Genomic DNA, 25,028 nt, shown 5'->3' on the forward strand with positions numbered 1-25,028 from the left:
ATACATTATTCAAATGTGTTCCACGTGTGCAATGAATTTCTTTCCAGGAAACCGCAAGCAAAGGTACGTCAGCAGGTAGGCTACGCGTCTTAAAAGACAACTTTCTTAGAGGCATTCTTTTTATCTACTGCGCTAAGAATGGAAGTGACTCAAGAGGCTATTTTGAAAGTACTTGTAGAGGAAGGGGGAAAATTGAAAAATTCTGAGTTAGTGAGTAAATTCAAAGATTCCTTGAACTGCGCTGACCAGGCAGAGAAGAAACAGTACAGGGATCTTTTCAAAAGGTTTGTGAACAACGTTGCGGTCGTGAAAGAAATTGAAGAGGTCAAGTATGTTGTTATTAGGAAAAAGTATCAGCATCTGATACAGGCGGATGATACTATAAACAACGCTGATGAAGACGTCCAAGATATACTCTCACCTGTTCAGGAGAGCAAGAATAGCACACAGCATTCTCAAGACGGAAGAAGTAACATCTTTTGTGCTCCTGAACGAGTTGCACAACAAGCTGCTATCTCAAGTCTCAGCCAGTGTGCGTCAAATGACAGTGAAACTCATCCACCACCAGAGGAGCGTTATACCATTGAGTTGGCATTGGAGAGAGTCCAAAGTGTTGATTTCAAACCTAAAAGATCTTTAAATTTTAGTCCGTTCCAGACAGCAGATGTAAAGGTAGTTCAGCCTTTTCAACCTGTCTATGGTCAGAAGACCACTGTCATGCACAGCAAGCCTTACGCCCTGCCTTTGAGGACGCCTCCCAGTGCAACGCGGATTGAGATCCAAAAACTGAAAACGGACGACGACCCTCCATTGAAAGCCGACCCTGAACAGGACACCTACAGGTACAAACGAAGGCCGTCCACTGACAGCGTGAGTCATGGATCTCCTCAGCTTAGGAGGGCAACAAAGAGTTCCAAACCCATAGAAGAGCCCAAGTTCTCCTCCACCCTGCCTCTGGAGCAGGCTGAGCACCAGTGGCTTGTTGGGTCGGCCTCGGGTCACTGGAGCCAGGTGTACGGGCTCCTCATGAGAGACACACAGCTGGCGGACAAAAGAGACTTCCTGTCTGGTTTCACGGCCCTCCACTGGGCGGCCAAGTGTGGCAAAAGTGACATGGTGACAAACATCATGGAGAAATCAAAGGAAAAAGGCGTCCAAGTCGACGTCAACGCGAAGAGTCACGGGGGTTACACCCCCCTGCACATCGCCGCCTTGCACAACCAGGAGTTCATCATGGCCATGCTGGTGAACGTCTACGGGGCGGACGTGAACGTACGGGACAACAGTGGGAAGAAGCCGTACCGCTACCTCCACGGAGGGATAACGGACAGAGTGAGGAAGATTCTTACACAGCCAAACCTTCAGCCCCAGGAGGAGACGGTGGCCCAGGAGAAGGAGGAGTTGGACCTCTTTCCGGACCTCTCCAAGGGCCTGCAAACGATCAGCCGCCTCTTCCAGCCCCATGTGCCAGGGACCAAGAAGAAGAAGCAGAGGGCAGGGTTGTATTCGCTGGGAGACGAGCCCCGGGAGGAGAGAGAGGAGGGCTCTTCCAAACACAGAGCCTCGGACATGTTCACATGACTCTGAGAGGCAGATGGGAGCGGGAGAGACCACAGTAGCTGAAACGCCCGACGTTTATGGACATGATGTGACATGATTGAATATTCTTGTTGTCTACATTCCGGATAGGGAATATTGGAGGTTGATTTTTAATGTGACATACAATGTTTTTAACCTTCTTCTTATCCTTTTTTCTTGTGTTTTCTTTTTCCAAGAAATGCTATACCTTTATTGTACTTACTCTTTACATATATGTTATATATATATATAAAATACACAAAACCTCACCAAGCACTTTATTGCTACTAGTTTATTATATTTTACTGACTGAATCTCAATGACACATTTTCACCAGTGTACTGTGTTATTCTACTCTTTGTCATGCCACCTTTTCAACATATCCATTTCAAACTAAATGTGTTCCTACAAATCCAACATCAGATTAAGAGTACACTTTGTTTGTCTATTGTGTGAGCCCCTGGACTAAAGTACTAAGATTAGGATTGGGATATGGTGTACAGAATAATCCTCAAATGGAAAAAGTGACCATGTCTCTCACTGTCTTAGGTTATATGACTTACTATTGTAATCTGTGTGAATATCCATATTTACTGCTAAATGATCATGATTAAATGAACACTGTATATGTTGATTGTTGTCTTCTTTCTGTGAATTTAAATACATCACTTACTCAGTTCATTTAGCCATAAATCTAATGCTGTACCCTATGCACAGGATTTTGTGTTTGGGCTTTTTGTGCTGATGGTGAAAAATGTAAAGAATGTAATGTCTATTTTATTACACATTCATGGAAGTTTTTGCCTCCCAAACGCCTCAGAAACATGCCGTCATGTGCTGCTTCTGTCTCATTGCCGACAGCTGATATGAGTGAGTGTGATTCCTAGTGCTAGTGTCCCCGTTGGGCCTGCAGGCTGAGAAGAAGAAGAGAGAACAGGGTTACTCAAACTGTGTCGCTGCCCCGCGCATGATGTCATCTGGCTAGCGGGGTAAATTGCTTTACGTCAGAGCCATTCTCACCCCCTCGAGCTGAAGCAAATGTTCCCAGCACTTCCGCGTACTGTAGGCCACGCAGTCGAAGAGGACACGGTTCCATGCACGACTGACCAGAGGATCTGTCATTACGCAACATGCATCTGCTGTGCTACAACCGCACACGCTAGCCTGGATGTGGAAATATCCGGCATTCAGATTCGAATTATGCGTGACGATTCTCTTCCACTTAACTTACAAGATAAAAGAAGCGTAAGAAATGTACCCCATACGAGTTCACAACAGGAACCTGCTAAAAAAATGGGTGGTCTAGCTGCTGTTTTGTTATCTGTCCTCTTGGCTGCAGTATACACTCTCTGGCCACCATTTGAATCAGCTTCAAGGTGCAATGCAGTTTGAAGTCAACATTACAGGTACTGTGTTGCCAGGGCCGGCCCAAGGCATAAGCGAACTAAGCGGCTGCTTAGGGCCCCTGTGGCTACCAGAGCACATGAAATTACACTTTAATGTATTTTAAATGTATATATATTCTTCTTCTTTTGTAATCGGCAACGATAAGCGACGCCGAGGGACCCCCAAATCAATTTTGCTTAAGGCCCCATAAAGGATTGGGCCGGCCCTGTGTGTTGCGATGTATTTTCGTCAGTTAGGGATTCTGCTGATGAAAGCCAAGTACATAATTGCCTCTTTGGTGTTTGTTGACACAAACAAACAACAAAATAATGAGGAGAGAAAGAATACCAGAGACCGTGTAGAATGTGTCGTATTCTAAGAGAAGCTCGATCAAAACTATGAAAAAGCCACTGCTAGAACACCGGGAAGTGAAGAAACTTTAATTTATTCACAATATGACATGGAATTAAAAACTCCAAGCAAAACACTTGAGCACACTCTCAACAAACTACACATGAGCTACAATACAGTAAGATAGTAAAAGTAAGTTCAAATTTTGAAACATCCATATTGCTGTATCCCAAGCCTGGGATTGATTGAAACCCAAAACAGGCATTCTTCACTTGGTTCTCTCAATATCAGCATGCCATTCACAAATTCCCACCCCGACTAAATAAACAATCGAATTCCATTTCAAAACAACCCCGTTCTGTGATTTGTCTCGACCAAACAGGTTTTGACAGAAGATGTGATAAATGACACAATAGATATACATAACAGGAAATTATGATGAAAGCAGGAATGTGCTCCTTTGTTGGTAATAACCCGCCTCAGTGTATTGGTGTTTGGTGTGCCTCCAGGCCATAGGAACAACAGCCAGTCTCTGAGGCATCAAGGGTCCAACGCTCCTAACTTTACATGCTGCTCTAAGAACTAATGCCAAAACAAACAGACATTTGTTGAGCAAACTGAAATGGACACGAGGTCTAAATCTCCAGAGAAATGTTTAGGGTGAGCTGTTTTACAGCAAACATTAAATATTTATGAGTTTGGAGATTTGTATAATGAAGCGAAATGTATTATGAAATCTTCCGTCGGATTTCATGGCAGGACACTCTCATTTGTTGAGCTGACAATACACACTGTCTGCACAATTCTTGTGTTTTTATCCAAATCCACAAAATTTGTGAAAATATTTCAGTACATGAGCACATCCATCCATGGTGATGTAATAACAAAGTGAGCAGATAGTTGTAAATTAATACAATGATTGTTGTACCCCAAACAAGCACCACATGACCCACAGCAGACAAAAGGCAGCCGTTAGTATTACAGAACAGAAAAGGGCTTGCCTTTTTCACATACTGATCCTTCCACACAACACACATTCACAATGGAGTTTTTCAGCATAAACAACAATGGTCAAATTCGACTGAATAACAAAATGTACATTTACTGTGTATAATAGCAAAACGGAAAACAGATCACATAATGCCTCATCGTTCTTACGAAGGAAAGACATATTTTGAAGTTAAGAAGGTTTGCAGTTCCACATACAGAATTATCAACAAATCAGCAGAATATTTTATGAGGGCTTTTCCTGGGGAAATGTTGAGATTTCCAAGACAGGAATTCTATTCTCAAAGTTAGATTCACCATCTCTACTGATGAAGGCTTCAGAAAGGATATAGCTAAAAGAGGTAGACAACAAATACAGAATTAAGACACCTGCAGTGAAGTTCTTGATTTTAATCCTAATTTCAAGTAGATTTTTAAATGGAAAGGATATGATGAACATATAATCTGTCATAGAAATGTTTCCGTTAATAGTCTCATTTTAAGAGGTTTGCTGCTTTTGTATGCAGAACTTTGTCAGAATTAAATAGCATTAGACATAATAGGTAATGATGAGCCCCCCAAAACGAAGAAATAAACGAAAACATGATTCATACTGTTGATTGTGCTTATGTACCACTTCTCATACCAGATCAATAGAAAAAAGGAACATTGGGTACATTGGATTGATTAAGGCCTTGAGTTAAAAATTTTAGCTTGGAAATACAACAGAAATGCATGTGCATGTTTAAATATCAAAGTGCTTTTTTCATTCACCTTTTTGGTCTCTATGTAGTGCCTTCATAAAAAAAAATGCGTCCAAAATTAAAACAAATGTTTTAATCCATTTCGAATGACATAAACAGAATACATAGCACCCTCTTCTCTGGCTAGTCTCCCTCACCAAACTGGGAATAAAATACATGTTGGTGAGCAAAACTACCGTTAGGCCACAATACAATCTTAAAGCTTATATGGGTTTCCAGAGTTGCAGGGTAAGGTATGTTATGAGAGGGAAAACATGGACAGAAAATCCAGTGAAAAAAAAATTGTTAACATTTATGTCCACACTGAAAATAATCCACGTCAACACCCTTTAAAAGGCACACGTACACAGTCCTTCTAATGTACATATACAGTCAACATGAAAAGATGGAATCTATTGTCTCCAGAGATCCATGTGATTGTGCTGGAGATTTGTGGTGAGGGAGGCTGACCAGGGCTCAACAAGAGGCCAGGAAGTTGATGGACGGCTGGGGCAGAGCGCTGAGAGAGAGTAGGGGCTGGGGGGAGGGGGGGGGGGGGTTATGGGTAAGAAGATCCTCACAGGTGAGGGGAAGCAGAAAATGGAGGGACCAAACTCTGGGACTAGGCAGCCCAGACTTGACATGTAGTACGGGGAGGTCAGGACGCTACTTGAGTCGAGGACGGTGTGGCTTGGTCCTGGGGCCCTGATGCTCCAGCAGAGAGGGGGCCTCCAGAGCTCCAGCAGCCCCTTATGGAGGCAGGCTGTTGAAGAGAGCCTCCAGCTGCTCCTCCCCCAGACGCTGCCTCTCCTCCAAGTCCTTCTGGCGGATCAGGAGCGACGCCTTGGTCTGGACGAAGCGCCGGTAGTCCAGGAGCTGCTCCGAGCTCAGCTGGCGAGACAGGAAGGAGGACACCAGGTTCTCCCGCCGGTCCAGGTTGTCCTTCAGGTCTTTGGCGTCGTCCCTCTGTTTGCACAGCAGGCGGTGACGGTTGTCCAGAGATTGCTGGCAGAGGTGAGAGAGAGACAAGAGATGAGAAGGAGAGTTACATTCGGGTTGAAGTATTTTCTTTCGATGCCGTTAAACTGCGAAAACACTGCACCTCTGCACTTTAATTGTCCTAGCTCAGGAATCATGGCCGTTCCGTGTGGCCAAAGGTTGCTAAATGATGAATCCGAATTTTTTCCTGCATCCTAGCATGACATTTGTAAACATCTCACTTTTGGGACCATATTTGTACATTTGTTTTCCAATAGTCATTTGGTTGTGCGCTGTTGTTATGGTGAAATGTGATCTCCTAGATTGTGCTCATATTACACAGGAAAGATGTGCAATATTTTATTTTGTCAACAGAGGGCAGGGCAGATACAAATCGCATCGAAACTGCACTGTGGTTTCGGTGACTCATTGTAAATGCCACTGCTGATAACAGCAGAAAGCGAGGCTCAAACTGCTGCTCTTCGTGGAAGAATTTCAAAGAAATCATCTATCAATTTGATGAAAGGTCTACATATTTCATGCCACCATAAAACTACACCAAAAAACAATTACTTTGGCAGTGGTGCCAAGTTAACCCACTCTAATCTGAATGGACCATCAAACTAAGAAAATAATAAAACCACATTAAATGACCATTACAAAGCTTTGCCAATGTCAACAAAAAAAAACATTCTCTTATTTACTCAACCTAAATTACCCCACACCATTCCCAACATATCTTCCAACTGATATGAAGCAGTTGCTCAGATTGCCCAGGGCTCAGGCCAAGTTGTCCTTCGACTTTCAAAGTACAGTGTGTTTGCCAGTACAGAGCAAACAGCTCAGTGATGTGGATGACAGCCTTAAAGCACTGACACGAGACATGCCAAAGCGGCCATTTTGTTTGCCAGCATGCCACTCTACCACAATTCCCCCTATAGCAAACAGCAGACGTTATTACTGGACTGAATCACTGCCATTCATCCAGTCGTTCTCCCCTGTACCTTCTCCTCGGCGTCGGTGTGTTCATCCACGGTGCTGAGGGCGTTCTGGACGCGGGCCAGCCTGGCGGAGAGGCACAGCAGCAGGCTGACCACCTTCTCCAGGTCCCCTATGAAGAGGGTGTACCTCTCCATCTCCATGGGCTGACAGCGCTCCTGGACCAGGGCCTCGACCGCCCGGCCCCGCAGCCCGTTCTCCTCCAGCTCCAGCTGCAGGGCCTCCCGGCCCTCCTCCAGGCCATGCAGGCGCTCCTCGATGCGGGCCATCAACTGACGCTGTCAGGGGGGGAGAGGGGGAGGAGCGGGTGATGAAGAAGGTTTGGATAGGGCTTGTGTGCATATACGCGTGTGTAAAAACATCCATTTACATTTGGTTCGTTTAGCGGGTGTTTTTATCCAAAGCGACAAGCAAACAGTGCAGCGAGGTAGAAATGGCGCAATGCTCACCTTCTTCTCTGGGATGTCAGTCTGGTCCTGAACCTTAGGCTCAGGCTGGGAGATCTTGTCGGGAGAGGGGGAGGAGGAAGGAGGCGGCAGAACATCATCCACTGTTCCAGAGCTGAAATCAAACATACATTTTCACACGGAACTGGACATCCCTTCACGAAACTTCTGAAGCTGACCACACACAGAACCATGTGTTTGTTAGAACAAACAGGTCAATCTGTAACAATCCTCCACCTAACCTTTCCGAACCTTGATTTTGTGCTCTGAATGACTGATACCTGCTGACAGCTGTAAAAACCTGTCCAGCTGTGATCCTTTAAATCATTTTAGACTGAACTGGACTGTAACTGGACTACTTGTAAGAAACCAAAACCAAAGTGTGGTGATGTAAGAGAGTCATTGAGCACCAGCACTGCCTGTCTCTGGCCAATCTGAAACCAGTGGAATGTAACTGAGACTCGGTGGTCTAAAGGTGAACCACATTAAGGGGCCAGTGTAGTGTATCTGGTGAGCAGATAGATCACCTGTCTCCCGCCTCTTTCTTCTCTTGCTTCTTCTTATAGTGCTCCTCCATCAGAAGAGTGTCCTCCGACAGCAACTGCTCCATGAGCATCAAGGCCGTCTTTCGATTGGTCAACGGGTACAGAACCTGGGCCAGCGATTGGTCGGCGGTGACCACTTCTTCCACAAGCTCCGCCCACCTCGGCACCTCCGCAGCCGGAGTCTTCTCCGGGTTTTCCATCTCTCCCTCAGGACTCTCCTCTTCCCTCTCCTCCTTGGCGTCAACCCCGTGGTGCTCCGCCTCTTCCTCGGCCTCTACCTCTCCCTCGGCACTCTGGCAGGTGTCCGTGTCAGGGGCTGGAGGGGTGGAGGGCGTAGGGGGTTCGCTACCCTGCTCTGCAGGGGCTGGGAGGGAGGACTCTCCCTCCGCCGCTCTGTCAGACAGGGGAGGGGCCTCCTCGTCCTCCGTGCTGGAGCTCCCTGGCTCCGGCAGGACGATCCACAGAGAGGGGTCTGTGGTGACGCCGCAGCTTAGAGACACTTCCTGTTTGGTGTCGGGGGGAGGAGTCTCGCTGGGCTCGTCCACAGACTCTTCTCTCCCCTCGGTGGTCAAAGACGGGGTCATCCTCAGTCTGCTAGGATTGAAACCCAGATATCAAACATAGTACACAAACAAACAATGTCCCCATTATACTGTCTGTTCAGCCAAGTACAATCTGTCAAAGAGTTACACGACAAACAACTTTTCATCGTTATATTGTCTCTTACCTAGGGCAGGGCTTGCTCTCAGAGGGCACCCGATGATGGTGATGATAGTTAGACGGGACAGGAGAAGAGGCCTCGACCTCGTTCTCACTGGGCTCCTGGCCTCTTGAGGTTGGTGGGACCGCAGCCTCGCTGGGAGGCCCTGTGGTCGCTTTGTCGGCTAATATGGCAGGGCCCGAGCCACTCCATCTAGGAGAGTCGGAGTGGGCTCTGGTCCGAGAGGAGGCACTGGATGAGGGCGAGGTGGACCTGCTGGAGTTCCTGGTTTCTCTGGTCACTGAAAGAGGTTTGTCCTCGTTGCAGAACTGCGGCGCAGAATGCTGCTTGAAGAGGGGCTTCCTCTGGGTCTGGGCGTGTTCTCTCCCATGATGGATCTTTTCCGGTCGCTGCGTGGTCTGTTCCGCTTCCCCTCTCGAGAACGCCTTCTCCTGGCCTGGTCCGGAGGGCCTGCTCTGGTAGAGGTCCAGCTGCTCGGAGCTCTGGCTGAGGACGGAGGGCCTGGTGACCTGGGAGATCCCCAGCTCCTCCATGGACTTGCCCCTCGGAGCCGTCACCCTGATCCTCTGAGCCGCTGGAGGGGCCGCCGGCACCTGGCCTGGCCTCGGCAACACTTCCTCTTCTGCTGTTCTCTGGAGGCTGATGGCACAACACACACACACATCAGAGTGCTGTCTGTACAGTGGCACTGTCTATGAGATTGTGTTCTCCTTCCTCTGGGCGTTATCAAATGAATGTGCTTCATGAAAGATGTCTCTCTGAGTATATCTTGATTTGCTTTAAAAACTATTATAAACATTAGGTCTGGATAGAAAACAGCTTCAATGTGAGAAATGTAAGAAACAGCTTGGATGTAAATCTCATGTCAAACAGATGATGGCATGCAGTAGTGTGTGAAGGAGCTCACTTCCTCTCTTGCCCTGTCGGACCGACATACCTGGAGATCTCTACAGAGTTCACCGGTGAGGGATCATTCACACGGTTTGGATTCTGCAAGCAAAAAACACAAATCAAGATCAAATTCAATATAAATGGCATTGGTCCATGTCTTCGGGTACATTCCAGTATTGAAAACATGGTGTACCACGGTGCAGATATTTGTGTACATTAGGATACTTTGCTGATAGTGAATTGTGCTGTTGTGTCTCACCTGGAATATGTGTGGGATTGAGGTGGATCTGTTTCTGAAGAACTCAGGTGCTTCCGGCTGGTCTAGTAGACTCTCCACTGAGGCAGACATGCCCTGAGGTGGGCTGGGCTTGTCTCTCCAACTGGACAGGTGGGAGGGGCTACTTGATTGGCCAGAGCTGGACTGGGCGGAGCTGAACTGTGCATACCTGATGGAGCTGGAGGAGGAGTCCAGGATGCGGCCTGCGGAGAGGGGCCTCTGGAGGGTCTTCTTGGGGCATTTACTCCCAGAATCCTGAGGCCTGGGGCACCAGTCGGACGGCTTCCCCGCTGTGGAGTGCCTCTGGCTGGGGGCGGTTGGGACTTGGGGGGCTGGCTGCTGGGGCTCTGCCACCTTTTGGCCTGTCTTGCGCTCCATGTAAGCCACCAGGGCTGTGTGCTGGAGGTGCTTCAGGGTGCTCTTGGAAATGCTGGATGCTGATAGGGCCCTTCCTCTGGTCTCAAACATCTGTCTCCTGGCAGCCACCAATCCCTGCTCTCCGTGCTCCTCCTGCCCTGACAGAAGGCCCTCCCTCTCATTTCCCAGGGAGCGGCAGGCGGCGTGGGAGGGGCCGTCTCCGAGCTGGTTGAGGTTCTCCGGTTCCGAGTAGCAGAGCTTCTTCTGCTCCTGAGTCAGGCGCTTCCTGCCTCCGATACGAGCCACCTGCGGCTGGGCCACGTTCACGGGCCTCGCGTTCTCCTTCTTGGCCTCCTTCACGCTCTCCCTCTCTGGCTCTGTCACCTCCTCCCTCGCTGCCACCCTCTCCGTCCCCTCAGCGTGGGCGAGAGGCGGAGGGAAGGTGTTTGCGGACGTTTCCGAGTCCTGTGGGGAGGTGTCGGAGTGGAGCACGGTGGGCCTGAGCTCCGGTCTCGGTCTGACTCTGTGGGGCCAGGACAGCTGAAGGTCCCTCCTCTTGAAAGAGGTCTCCCTGAGGACCTTGGGCTGGGCGTCCTTCAGCTTCTCCTTGTAGTACTTCTTGAAGGAGTCGTCCAGGGTGTTGCAGGGGTTGGAGCCGACCACTCCTCTCTCCTCCTTTGGCACCTCCCCCTGTGGTCTGTCGCTACCCGTCACAGATGCCTGGCTGTCCTTTTTGGGCTTGAGGGCCACCCTGCTTGCTCCAGTCAGGTGGTACAGGAGAGGAGTGGTTTCCTTGTTGATCCTATCACTCGCCACATCTCCCGCCGTATGTCTCCTCCCTTTCTTGCCCTGATCCTCTCTCGTGTGCTGATTGGGCTGCTCCGCTACTGGGGGCGGGGCCATCTCCTGAATGTGGGAGGGGTTTGGGAGGGTGGATGGTGGTGGGGAGTTGTCCTCTGGGCCACAGTAGAAGATGGGGTGGCTGCTGTTGTGCCTGCTTCTGTCCCTACCCTGGCTTTTAAGGCTGGGCTCTGAAGCATCGAAGCTACGAGAGACCAGTGAGTTTGGAGAACCAGAGTGCTCCTCGTCTTGGCTCTGTGTGTTAGTGAGATGCTCCAGCTCTTCAGTGGTGCTGTCTGGACTGGTCGGGTGTCTCTGGTGGGGGTTCCTGAGCGGATTATTGTCAGGGGTGCTGTGCAAACGTTCCCTCTCCTTCTCTTTCTCCACCAGCCTGTGGATTTCCACCACAGTGGAGCCCCCGCTCCCTGCTTCAGACACACAGGGAGACACGTTCCTCAGACCAGACTCCGACGACACGCCGGTGACAAAGTAGAACTGGCCCTTGTGTTGGATGCTGCTGTTGATCAGGTTCTGAGCCACGTGCCACGGGCTAACCGACTCCTGCAACAGCGACCTGTGGTTCACGTACACCTTCTTGCGATCGGCCTCAAAATGGCCGCCGCCGCCGCCACTGGTCTGTTGTTTATGTTTCGGGTGCTCAGGCTGACTTGTGCCTCGAGGAGGCGATCGGCTTAAGATGTTTGCTGACTTCTGCTGCTCAGAGCTCTTATCCGTGTTGTCTGGGTTCAATGGGTCTCTGTGGTAGGGTTCAGAGCCTTGCCAAGCGTAGACTAGGTCAGACCTGAGACAGCCCGCCTCTGGATTAGCCGTCTGGCCTCTCTGAGCCTGTCGCTGGGCCTGGGGGCCTTGCTGGCCCTCGGGACCATGATGGACCCTGCTGTTCTCCAGGTTCCTGGTGGTGATGTAGCTGTCCAGGCGGGCTGGCGGAGGAGGGGGGGGAAGCGGCGGAGGTGCCCGGGAGGGTTCGTCCTGGTTGCAGTACTGTTTACCGAGGAAGCCATCGCTGCTGTTGTCGTTGTGGTCGCCCCCGTGGCGGTACTGCTTCGAGATGGCCTCCACCGAGCGATAGAGCTGATCCATGCTCCTGGCGTCGGACTGGAGCGCCTGGCCGGGGTTGTAGATGGCTTTTACATACTTGAGGTCGGCGTAGTGGTGGTAGCTGCCCGGCTGGAGGTCGTCTGGGAGGAAAGGAGAGGGGTAGTCGGGGGCGTTCGAGCCTCCCGAGAACGAGCTGTAGGCGGAGTCTCCTTTGCCGTGGTGGTGGTGGGTGAACTGGTCGATGCTGCTGCTGGACTTGGCGGGCGAGAGCCGGCTGACGGGCAGGCTCAGGGGGTGCAGGTCCAGGTTGTTCATCCTCTCAAAGTGGAAGTTGTAGGAATCCATCTGGGTGTGGCTACGGAGGCGGGGACCGTGCAGGTGGAAGGGGAGACTCTCTGATACATTCAGCCATCTGTCTCGGTTCACTCTGGGCACTCAGGTCATTTTCGCGGCGATGACGTCACCGATTCCTGGCAGAGGAACAGACACACGGGGATGAGATATTATCAAGGAAAACGACAAAAGTGGAAATGCTCCATTTACATCCCCCTACCGATAAGGGGAGGTGTAGAAAAGCCACTGAGAATTGTCATTCTATGCCAGTGAAACCTCCTGGGGGGAATGAGCCATACTGTACACAGCTCCACCTCCGCCGGCTTGGCTGTGCTGGCAACTAATAATATGTTTGTGTTTGATTCTCAACATGGCATGTCTATTGAGTCAACAGCATACGCAGCTGACAGACCAGACCTACAGGTCCTGCAAATAAGGGATGAAATTAGCATTGGCCATGCATGTTAACAGTGAGATAAGATATTCAAAAACCTTAAGCAACATGAATTCCCACTCTAAAAGTGCTATTGGTGCTCGATTTCTTTTGGGATCAAACGTTTAGCAGCCTTTAGAGTAAGACGCCTAATTAGAGGGCTGAAGTGCACATTGCAGTGAAGCAAAAATGTCTGGAATTCTCCATCAACCTCGCAGAAATATTTGAGGATTAGTCATATGACAACGGTTTAATGGATTATACAGCGTTGTGGCACAGAGTGTAACGCTGGGCTGGCTTAGTCCATCAGGAAACCAGCCATGCACAACCACTGAACTTGGGGTATGTACATACAAGCCAAGGAAGGCTAAACAGATCAATCCAAGATAAAACCTAGTGACTGACTTGAGGGGCAGAAAAGCTTTTTGCGAGTGTGAGAGGTGTTTAGAAGAAGTCTTGCTTAAAACATGTTAGTACAATTTTTTACCAGTTGTAGACAGAGACTGAGTTATTCTACATCTCCTTGAGTCCAGACATTGACCCAAGGACCGTTTCTTCAACACAAAACAAAGATTTCCTCAGGAAGTAGTAATGGTGGTTATATAGAGGTTAACAACACAGTGAATGCAGGCTTCCAGGCCTGTTTCTCCTTCATGCATACCTGTCACACACAGAAAGGTCAGTGTAGCTAAAAACACCAAAAACAATCAGCTATTCTGTCCTTTATGCTGGACAGGTTTGGTTACCTCAGAGTATATGAAACATTCTGTTTCAATATGTAGTACCGGCAGAATCATTTTTCCAGATAGCTCTGCCAACATCAAATCAATACACTTGTGTCGGGGAAACTAACAGCTAACAGCAAAGGATGAAACTGATATAAAAAAGATTTATTCAAATCAGATATCAAACCCCCACCTGTTCTATACATCATTCTTCTAGGAACTGGAAGTGCCTTTTCTATCATTTCTCCCCAAATGTGCTTTTTAAAATAGTAGGAATATATCACAGTAGTTCAGAGAACTAACTGGAATATGCAAGACATGAATCCTAGAAACATTGTGCAAATGCTCAACAAACACAAGGTCGGTCTTACTGAAAGGGGGTTTCCACGTTTTCGTTGAGAGCTGTGTGGTCGTGTGAGAGGCCAGAGCCTGAGCACACGAGCTCTCTGCCTGCCACCCTCACAGAGAGGCGCTCATGTGGAAGTGATGCGGAGGGGGACAGCCAGTGACAAAATGTACGGAGAGGAGAGAGGGAGACGGCCCCGGACCGACACTCTCGCACGCACGCCCGCTCGGCAGAGAAAGAACTCACCGTGGCATTCAACTAAGCTGGTTTCCTGGATCAACGATCACACAAAGACAAGACTCGGGGCTCTGCCGAGAAACGGCCGACGAAAGCAACTCACCGAAATCCCGTGAAAAGTTCAAATTCAAACATTTCATTCCAGAGAAAGAGGAGGGGGGAAGTTCCAAGTGGGCAACACACATCTAGATCAAGCAGGAGTCTGTGTATACATCTCATTGTGTACAGAAAGCAGGGCCCAAAAGAAATACACAGGAGGTGAAATCAGAGGAGACTTCCAGCGTGTCCTCTTCCCCCTTGCCTGGACCCTGGCTGCCTCTGACGTCCTCCTGGCCCTCGCACAATGAGCTCAACGAAGGGAATATTTCACTGCAGATATCTTGTGCCGTCTGAGCACAAAAAAAAGGAGAAAAAAAAGAGAAAGAGAGGGCCCTCGCATTCCTGACTAGCTTCAAAGAAAGACAGGGCCCGGCCGTCATTCATTCCCAGGGTCCTCGGCACATGGAGACAAGCCAAACGGCAGGGGTGGGTGCTCTCTCTCTCTCTCTCTCTCTCTCTCTCTCTCTCTCTCTCTCTCTCTCTCTCTCTCTCTCTCTCTCTCTCTCTCCCCCCCTCTCTCTCAGCCCAAACACTCACAAAGACAGACAGAGACCCCCCCCTCTCTATTACCTCCCCTCCCTTCCCCTCTACCACAAGGCCCAACCACCCAAACACGGGTCTGAGAAGCCTTGAGCTTGAAGGAGATGTGGGCTCGTTCTGTGTAAAGAAGAGAGGATTCTCCTTTGAGCTCATTTACAACCCGCTTCCACGTTCTCAACCGGACGGGGTTGGTGAAGGAGACAGTACAGAAACACAAGAGCTACGCTGCCATTTGGTTAAAGTTCCATTATGTTTAAGGGGATTAAGATATAGCTTTAACTGACTGCAACCCAACCTGTTTGACTTTATCTTATGGCAGTACACCGTTTTTTTAGACTTCGCTTAGTGTTTCAGTAAGATAATAGATAGGCTGGAAACACTTTAAATTGAGGTGACATTCGATCACATATCTGTAACACCGTAGGCTAATTACTGTTCAGGTGATCAAGTAAGCACTTTCCGTGTATCAAACAAGGAGAAAAGGCACAGGTCTCTGTTACAGTAATGACTTGGTTGCGGTTCTTCAAGTTCTGGACAGGCCCTCTATTGTGGTTGTTGCTGCTGTTAATGTCACCTCCACCTGTCAGCCAACAGGGTGAAACACAAAGCCCTCAGGGAGGGGCTGGCAACCAGTCCGACCGACACACCTTGTCGAGCCAAACTGCTGAATCTGACACATAATGTGTTGTGTAGATTAGAAAATGCTCATATGCTTAACTGATCCATGTCGTACATTTACATTTAGCCAACGCTCTCATCCAGAGCGACTTGCGGTAAGTACAGGGACATTCGCCCCGAGGCAAGTAGGGTGAAATGCTTTGCCCAAGGACACAACGTCATTGTCACGGCCGGGAATCGAACCAACAACCTTCTGATTTATAGCCCGACTCCCTAACCGCTCAGCCATCTGATCCCATGTCTTGTGACAGTAACTTCTATTTGCACTCGTCCCATTTAGGGCAGACTTAATGGAGTATGCCTCGTCACTTCTGCACGGCAGCCATTCCCCCAGCAGTGGGGGGGAAACTATTTCAAGGAAGAGAGGAAAAGTGCGTGCTTACAAAAAGATTATTTGAAAAGGAATAGAAGGAGCAGTCAGGGTTTCATCATGTCTGGAATCGGCGTTTGATTTGCAAGGCTAACAAGCAGAGGTAGGGAGGGAGAGGGAGAGAGACAGGGAGAGACAGAGAGAGAGAGAGAGAGAGAGAGAGAGAGAGAGAGAGAGAGAGAGAGAGAGAGAGAGAGAGAGAGAGAGAGAGAGAGAGAGAGAGGGAGGGAGGGGGAAAGGGAGGGAGGTGGGTAGGTAGGATGGGAGAGAGGAAGGGAGGGAGTTCGGAATTCCAAGTGTGCATATTGAGGCTTTCATAGGTGCTTATGTGCACTGGCATGACCTCCATTGTGCAGCCACGAGACCAGACCACCAGCGGCTGGCCTCGCCGTACAGGACCCACTGTACTGCTGATGTCATCGGGGCCGACCATCCAAGTAAGAGCATTAGGGCTAATGATGACTGGTGAGGTCCACTTCAGACCAATGAGATCAACGGACCCCTGGTGACTTAAGTGAAGCAGACCAGAATACCCGGTGTCTGACACAGCTTCAGAGGAACAGAGAGAGGGAGGGAGGGAGGTAGGGTGGGAGGGAGGGGGAAAGAGTACGGGAAGAAGGAAAGAGACATGACATAGATACGCAGACTGAGAATGCATTCTTGACGAGGACTTGACCCCCCAGTCCCGGGCACTAATGACCGAGAGAACGTCACCAGCGACACCGATCAAACAAACGTTGAGGAAAGGCTTTTTGAAAAGGTGGAAGGGGGAGAGTGTTTGCGCACAGACAAAGAAAGGAGCTGGGAAGAGAAATGTGACCATGCAGTATTCAGACCAATGTCTACAATCCCTGGGTGACCGTGAAAAGTCGACATGACCCAATAGTACCTGAAGAGGATGATGATACGCGGTTACCAGCCAGCCAGTGGGTGACCACCAGAAAACAATTGACAACTCCATTTCACCTAGATAAAACCTGATAAAAAAATTCGAAACTACTTTTGTGTAGTAAAGCCCTTTCTGAAAACACAGGTAGTCAGGCACCGGTTGATATTTAACTTATTGGAAACACAAGAGTCATTTTGGAACACTCTGTACTGTAAAATATCCCAGTCAAGCATTGAGATACTGTCAGGGCTAGCACAGGTCAAACATTAACCTAGCGAGCATCATGACCCAGAACATGAGGCAGAAACACGAAAAGGCTTCTCCACACTTAATGAACATCTTATTACTCTCAAGCGGTCTCAGAGAAACAATTACTTTTGAATCTAGGACCCCCCAGGGACCAAACCACAGATATATGATACGCCAAAGACTTTGGAGTTACAATAGATATATCTCTGAACTCTACACAGACAATATATACTACGCTGCAGGCCATATTCTGTGTGTTTATTCAGGGTCACAAACTAGCTATGCCCTTCTCTGGCTCCGTGAGTCTGCATGCTTCAAGTGGGCAATTCAGCAGGGCACATATCCACCTGAGGAACAACAGTATCTTCCACACCAGCTCAATGTTCTCACTTTAACGAGACCCAAACCTGGCCTTCAAGGTCAGGTTCCTTCTTCAGGCTAAAGTCCTGACAGCATCCATCCATATGCACTGTAGAAGAGTCACCTTATGCAACACGGCAGGGCGACACAGGCAGTCTCCGTGAGAAAGCGCACCGTGGAATGTGTGAAAGGAGAGAAAGCACCACAGGATGTGCTGGACAAACAACAGAAAACAATTGACCCACTTCCTAAGAGTAAGAGGAGGCTGATGTCGGCCTTTTTCCACAGTCGCCATTGAATGCTTTTGCGATATCTCTCATGGCTTACTGCTTTCCTGGCTGGTTTTAATATGCTAGGCTATCTTTCTGTCTTGCAGTCTGTCTGGTTGTCTCTCTGGAGAGATAGGGGACCATATACACCTGGACACACATGAATAATTATTCTGAGACTTGTGTCTTATATGGTTGCCTCTGGTCAATAATGTGGCCTTTGGAACGGAAGTTAAAGGACCTCAAAGCTGCCAGTCTTCTCCCCATTGCTAGCTAGCTTGGTAGCAGTCTCTCTGTAGAGTGCCCTAGAGAACACTAGGCAATCCCCTGTTCGTGGGCCCCACAGAGTAAACTGGCATTGTCCTGAACTGTGCCTGCCCCAGCCAAAGAATTACACTGTGTATCTGAGTGGTCAGCAACTGTTAATGGAGGGGCATTCCACTGTTGTACAGACATAGAGCTATTGTAACAAGTCAATTGGAAAGTCAGCTCACACCAACAACCCCATCTGTCAGACTATATCTTCATAACTATATCTCTGAATGTGGGCTTTGTGGGAGCCAAATAATAAGGGAGAGGCTTAATTTCAGTGTGCTATCTTACCTTGTCAAAATGACATCAAGCATAATAGATTGTGCATAATAGGTTTTCACAGTTCCATTGTCAGTGCTGTGATTGGAGTGGGCCCAGGAGGGCCCTTAATAGGAGGCTGTTAAGATAATGATTTGGTGTATCAAGGTCATGTGTTGGTCTATTTCCAAAGACCTGTATTCACACTACCATGTCCTTATCTCAGGTGGTCTATTCGAAAACTTCAGGATAAGGATCTTTCTCTGCTGTCGCTAAGTAAGGGAAGGTTATGTAACATGTTGCACTTTGTAGAGATAGAGGAGCCCAACGTACACAATGTGATGTACAAGATCAGGCTCTGTGTGTGTGTGTGTGTCATAGGAAAATGGGGACAGCCTCCGGTTGGCATGGCGATCTTTGTCAGTGTCAGGTGGTATAGCATGCCTGGATGGCACTCTTAACAGTCCTGGCAATTATATGTGGGTAGGAATGCGTGAGATAAGCAGCTAGGTACGCGGGCAAACAGGGCGGGCAAACAAGACTAGCACATTCTGTGTTATGTCATGTGGTTCTGTCAGCCATCTTATCTCCACCAGGAGATGGGAATACAAACACCGGCTTGGCTTGGGCTTCAGTTATTCACCTCTCCCTATGTTCACCTCTCCTTCTGGCTAAAACAAAGCGTTAGTCTCTTCCACTGCAATACACAGATCCTTGCTTATCTCGCAGGGCTCGATTATATCAGAAGGACAAAGTTTGTCTACGTATTTATATTCTAATACGCGTTACGTAAGGTTTCAAGTCTTTTCACTGGGCAAATGAAGTACGTTAAGTGCCAGATGAGCGGGTGCCAATGTAAGGCTGGCAGGGTTCGACGATGCCATTGCGCTTTTGGGCGCACAAAGAAACAAATGGGAGTTTATTGGAACATACCACACCATAAGCACCACCTCTGAACCTGATGACCCTCAACCCCCTTCCTCGCCCCACCGTCACTGTACGCTCACATAAAACCAACTAAATGACGGGTACTAGGATTATATTCATTGTTACTGTCTTTATGACATAATGTCTCTACTCTTGGCAAACTATGACACACAATGCATTCATACGTCTCAATGGCACTCCATGGCAGTGGCCAAAATTCCTCAGGACTCATAAGAAAGATCTCAATAGACGAATGACCTTGCAAGGTCCACATTCTTATCACGGACAACCTGTGAAGAGATCCACCTTTCGCCCCACTTCAGTTCGACACGCTGCTCCATGACCTCATGCTCCTTGGTGGGAAAGCACTTCGGCAGCGAGATTCACAAAGTCCCCGACCTCTGTGGCAGACACGCACGCTGACATCATGTCTGGCCCACGGAGACACCCTGGACCATGTTACCTGTGCAACAGTGAAAGGGCCCATCTGCTCGGAAACTAGAATCCGTGCCATAATATACGATGTGCTTTTGACAAACATGAAAGGACAGACAGGGAACCGGACACTTTGGCCCAGGCTTTGTGTTGGGGCAACAGCAAGGCGTCTGTGGGGAACATTTGCCTGCTCTTGCAACATATTTGAATTGCAAAACAACACCACTGACAGAGAGGCTGCTGGGTAAAACGGGCCGAATGTAGGTTACTTCCCTTTTGACACTAAGGTGGCTTTCATTGAGATTATATGAATACTGGTGTGCGTCATTCCTGACCTCATATAATAATAATAATAATTGTATGGCACTTTAATTGCACTGTTGCTTGTGTTAAATCATCATAAATAATTCTCCATGTCACGTCTTCCCAGTCCTCAAACATTTCGAGACAGCTTTTCCCGTTCTTCCGACGCTGCCTCAGTTTAAAGTTACGAGAGGTCTGTAAAAGTTGTCCATTGGTCACGGGGCAATGATCAGGACTAAGCAGGGATTCTGGAGTTCTCAGTGAGCTGCTGTTACCCTCAGTGCTTACCTCCTCCCTCCCTCGCTTTCTCCCTCTCCCTGCTCTCCCTCTTCCCCTCACCCTCGCTACAGCCTAGAGCCACAACACCCTAGAATCAGAGGACAAGACAAAGAACCACGTGTCCTCGTAACTACTCCCGGCCGCCTGATACTTGATACTGTACGACGTCTGCTCCTCCGCACAACCGTCACCTGGTGGAGCTCTCCTCGGAAACTTTAAATGGCTCCTTTAGAAAAATCATATAATCATCATCATTGTGAGGAGTCAAGCGATTTGTAATCTCCATTGTGCAGCCGCTCGCTGGCATGGCTAATGTCGGGGTAGTCACAAAGGGCACCTTTTAGAGCAGATTCTCTCTCTCTCTCCCTCAGAGCAGAGCAGAGCGGTGGGGGGGGGGGGGGGGGGGGGGGGGGGGGGGGGGGGGTTTGGGGGCTGTGAAACCAAACACACAAAGAGATTAAACTTCACCCTGCTTGGCTCTCCGGATTTGCCACAACGCAATACTCTTTGAACTTTGTAACCTGGACTGGCATGACATAGATATAAGAGGGAAGAAGAGGAAATATAGGTAGGACAGAGAGATTGAAAAAGGGAAACATAGAGAGTCCAAAAAAGGCAAAAAAAAGGGAGTGGAATGAGGTTAGGTACAGCATTTGGAGGGGGGGAAAGGAGGAAGAAAGAACTGGAGGGTTGAGAACGGAACACCGGGAAATTAAAATAACCGTAACTGTCAGGAAAAAGGTTTAAGACTAACGGGAGCAGGCTAGCGAGCGTGGGGACCAGTAGCAGTGCCACGAACAGCTCCAGTCACAACTGCTTGGAGCGCTGGCGGCACTAGTCCAAACACCCTGGGTGAAACCCTGCCGCCGCTTACACCTCCCCTCATGTCAGCCGACTGTAAAGGCCTCCGTTATGAGTTAATATGACAGCCATGTTACCTCAGCCTGGCCTACATAAGGTCGAGCTGACAGGCCTTCACAGAACACCTTTTCATCAGGGCCCATGAAACTCTAGCTACCCTGGATGGCCTGTTGGCAGCCTGGAGGGAAGTACAGTACAGAGCCTAGCCTCACACACCATGACTCTCCTGAAATGACAAAGGCTGAGACAGGGTCTTTGTAGTCAAGGCTCCGTGAAAAAGCAACAATGTCCAGTTCCTTTTTCCTTCCCAGTCTGTGTTCCTGGACCTTGTTATGGATGCAGGGAAAAGATTGGGCGCCCATGTTGAGGGCATTTAAAAGTTTAGCCGATATCCCTTGGCTGGTCCTGCTTGACTCCTCACTTGTTCTGGAAGAGGTCAATCGCTAATCTTGCTAGTTCAACGGCATTTATGAAACCCAAGCTTTCCATGCCTGTGCATCGACCTATGGTATGGGTTAGGGTCTCGCTTTCTCCAATCCGGTCATGTTCGATCTATGTGAAAACTGAGGGGGGAAAAAAGAGCAATTGATTTACTCTATCGTCAAACCCTTTGGACATGACACATGTCACATGACGCCCAAATGTTCACATGATGAACGGTCCTGTAGGCTCACACAATGGCATGGGTGGGCTCCAAACAGATGAGACAGAACAATCTCATGACCATGTTCTCGGAGTCTCAGCCCATGCCTAGGGCCCTGTATTGTGGGCCTAGGGCCGTGAAAGATAACCCTGACAAGGCCTTTTCTTCCCTCCATGTCCATATGTTCGACAAGAGGCCTGAGAGACCTTTCTATGGAAATACACAAAGGGCAGTGGGACGGACAGCTACACACAGCCTCTGAGTGATTGCCAAGTCCAGATACAATGGAGGTACTCCGGTCAGAGGGTCTGCAAAGAGGAAACCAGATTAAAGGTGAGGAAAGGAGTCAGTGAGGATGTGTGTGTGTGTGAGTGTGTGTGTGTGTTTGCTCTCAAAGAGACAGAGTGCCTTTTGAGCACGGTGCATTCTGAGATAGCTGTGGACGTTGGTATATGTCCATTCACAACTATGAGTATCCATAATGCACACTGCCAAGCTACCATGGAATGTCAGGCATTCTAGAATCCTCCAGCGGGCCTCAACTATTGCACATTTCAAATTCCGGAATCCCGAATACACCCCTTCACTTCCAATTCGACCGTTTCTTTTCGATGTCACAAGATTTGACGACCATGTGATCCATTCGGAGAAAACTTCACCTGCCCACTCGGTATTTTCCGACTCTTTCCAAGAACTCACCTAACCTGCCACTCCTAAGAGGTGTGACCTTTCTTATAACCTGATCGTTTCCTCCTTGTTGGACAACAGTTCCGTCCCGGGTGTTCCCCTCTAAACAGCAACACACAGACCAGAACAGACCAGATACAAAAGAACATGACACACAACAGCTCAGCTGACCCGTACTGCAAATGCAGGTGAAGCTCATGAAACATATGAATCCCTTGCAAGGAACATCTGGATGTTACTGAGCAGAACTACTAAATGACTAAATGTAAACTAGATGCCTACTCCCTTTCATAAACCTGCAGAGGCACCTTCCCCACACCTCTAACTGTTTGCAGCCAAACCAGTAAGTCACGACACACCACACCACACCACACCACACCACAACACAACACGCACAACACACCACACACACATCACAGAGCAATTCCTTTCACCAACACAAACACAGCCATAAACCCCGAGAGTGAACCAGAGTCGTTTTCCATATTCCAACAACAGGCCAGCCTTCATGTCAAACACATCCGTCTCCCAGATCAACTCCGTCTCAGCAGTCCTTATTGTTAACCACTGCCGAGGCTTGATTAATTTTAGGCCAGCCAGAAGGTTCAGATTTCATCATCCGGCATCGGTTCACATAATCCCACTCGACTCTCATTTTTGACTTCTCTATCGTGACCCCTCTCCCCTTAGTCCCGGAATGAGAGGATTAACGGGGATCCACACATGAGCATCCACACGCGTGCTCCTGTCATTGACCAACACAGGATCTGCCTAACGACATATCTGTGATGTTACCTCCGAGTCCAGTGGCATGATCAATGTCAACTGGTTCTCCCTCGATCATTTACTTCAAATATTGACGTATAACCAATGTTCTGTCAGAGCCAATTTACCCAGAACACGCTAGGGTATAAAATCACTTCCTGGTCTTAGTAGAGGGCCCCATGTGATGCCCCAAGATAATGAACATGTGAGGCAGCACAGAGGAACCTAAAATCTGCTTGGAATAAGCGCATTAGATTCTTGGATAGGACTTTGGCTAAATGCTGAGCTTATGCATTGTAATAAGACATTTATAGAGAGACTAGAATGCTAAAATATGCGTGCAACATCCCTGTGTGTGTGTTTGTGTGGGTGTATGTATTGTGTGTGTATTGTGTGTGTGTGCATTGTGTGTGTGTGTTTGTGTGTGTATTGTGTCTGTGTGTGTGTGTGTGTGTTGTGTGCGTGTCCAAACACTCTGTGGCAGTCCTGTGGGTGCAGGACAGTAGCCTGGCCAGTGCTGACTGCCAGAGAGGACAGGGAAGGTAGTGTCCTCGCACTGCATGAGTGATTCAGTTTCAGCTATGGGACAAAACTCCATTGTCTGGTTTCCCCCAAAACAACACAGGACAATGGTGTCGTTTTTATTCCCACTTTAAATTAAACATACTGAAGTCATTAGCCTGAAAGGGCCCCGCTGCATTATTCAATCATCTCTAAGGTGACATTCCTTCATAAATGTCTTTAAAACTGCGACAGGACATGCAAAAGAGAATAATCGCACATAGGCTACTGTATTCCCACCAAATTGCACATCCTAAATAAGCACTCACAAGATCACATATGCTTTTTAATATCTGCAATCCGGATTAGCAATAATGAGTTCTAGGCGCGTGCATTAACATCCATCAAGACATCGTTAAGAGTTTGTTTTCATGTTCCTGACAGGTGAGAAACGCCTGTGCCTGGCACAATACTTTATAGTTTAATTTACCACAAGCACATTGTCTACATACCCGATGATATGGCTATAAGGAATTAAGGTAAGATATTTAATGTTAACACAGCTACACAACACTATTGAGATAATTTAATTTAGTGAATGAGTTCATTGATGCTGGCAACACACAATGTATAGCCTACAGCGACCACATTTAAAATGTGGGCACTAATTCTCAGCTTTACAGTGTAAACAAATTTAAGAAAACATCTTTCATAATATTTTGCCTTTAATACTGCATATAATAATAACACTTGACCGAAAAACTGCATAACTGATTTAATTGTTTTAAAAGCAAAAGAAACGCCACCCTACAAACCGTTGACAACCGAAACTGTATTGTTAAGCGATACTAATGCACCTGCCAAAGTCTACAAAGCCTACCTGGCTTCCTTCTCCTGGTAGCTGTCAGGGAACTCCTTGGATTGCTTAGGTTTGTTTTCGTCTTAAAATAAGACGCTGTATCATATTGATGTAACTATGTAAAATAACACTTCATTATAACCATTGTTATTTTAGAAAAATACACACAAGCAACAGCGTAACCTTTCACTACTGGGTACCTTGGCTCGGGAGGAAAGGGGATTCTGAAAGGTAACGCAACACCAGCCCAGCCAATGCACCGATAAGTAGGCGGAGCTTTCTTAACACTGCATGTCACAGCCCTAGTGATAAGAGAGGCCAACATTGCATTTTCATGTTCCTGCCGGGAATTACAAATAATAGGGGGAAGGTGACACTCTTTTGCTGTAGAAGGGTTAATGTCCTTAAAGCAGGGCAACGTGGATTGAAACTCTTTTATAATTTCTAAGTCTTTGCACGCTAGAGCTACACAAACTCGTGAATACTTTTGTAATTCAAGGCAAAGCATACCT

General features: G+C 48.1%; 2 protein-coding genes across 4 annotated transcripts; one reads left to right on the forward strand and one right to left on the reverse strand.

The window, feature by feature from the left end:
* Window positions 1-35: 35 nt before the first annotated feature.
* LOC124467834 (ankyrin repeat domain-containing protein SOWAHA-like) lies at window positions 36-2,212 on the forward strand. The gene has a single exon (XM_047020303.1). The coding sequence runs from the start codon at window positions 139-141 to the stop codon at window positions 1,579-1,581; it is 1,443 nt and encodes a 480-aa protein (XP_046876259.1). The 5' UTR covers window positions 36-138; the 3' UTR covers window positions 1,582-2,212.
* A 1,178-nt stretch (window positions 2,213-3,390) lies between these two features.
* On the reverse strand, window positions 3,391-24,766 carry shroom1 (shroom family member 1). 3 transcript variants are annotated; one of them, XM_047020065.1, is made up of 8 exons: window positions 24,538-24,766; window positions 9,885-12,628; window positions 9,672-9,724; window positions 8,741-9,373; window positions 7,996-8,604; window positions 7,472-7,583; window positions 7,028-7,300; window positions 3,391-6,050 (listed from the first exon to the last, which is right to left on the reverse strand). In XM_047020065.1, the coding sequence occupies exons 2-8, from the start codon at window positions 12,501-12,503 to the stop codon at window positions 5,796-5,798; spliced, it is 4,554 nt and encodes a 1,517-aa protein (XP_046876021.1). In that variant the 5' UTR covers window positions 12,504-12,628; window positions 24,538-24,766; the 3' UTR covers window positions 3,391-5,795. The 3 variants fall into 3 exon arrangements, with proteins under 3 accessions (XP_046876021.1, XP_046876019.1, XP_046876020.1); XM_047020063.1 differs by having other exon boundaries at window positions 7,996-8,607; XM_047020064.1 differs by lacking the exon at window positions 24,538-24,766 and adding an exon at window positions 14,336-14,814 and having other exon boundaries at window positions 7,996-8,607.
* Window positions 24,767-25,028: the final 262 nt, after the last annotated feature.

Source organism: Hypomesus transpacificus, chromosome 5 (genome assembly GCF_021917145.1).
Source record: "Hypomesus transpacificus isolate Combined female chromosome 5, fHypTra1, whole genome shotgun sequence".
Taxonomy (NCBI): Eukaryota; Metazoa; Chordata; class Actinopteri; order Osmeriformes; family Osmeridae; genus Hypomesus; species Hypomesus transpacificus.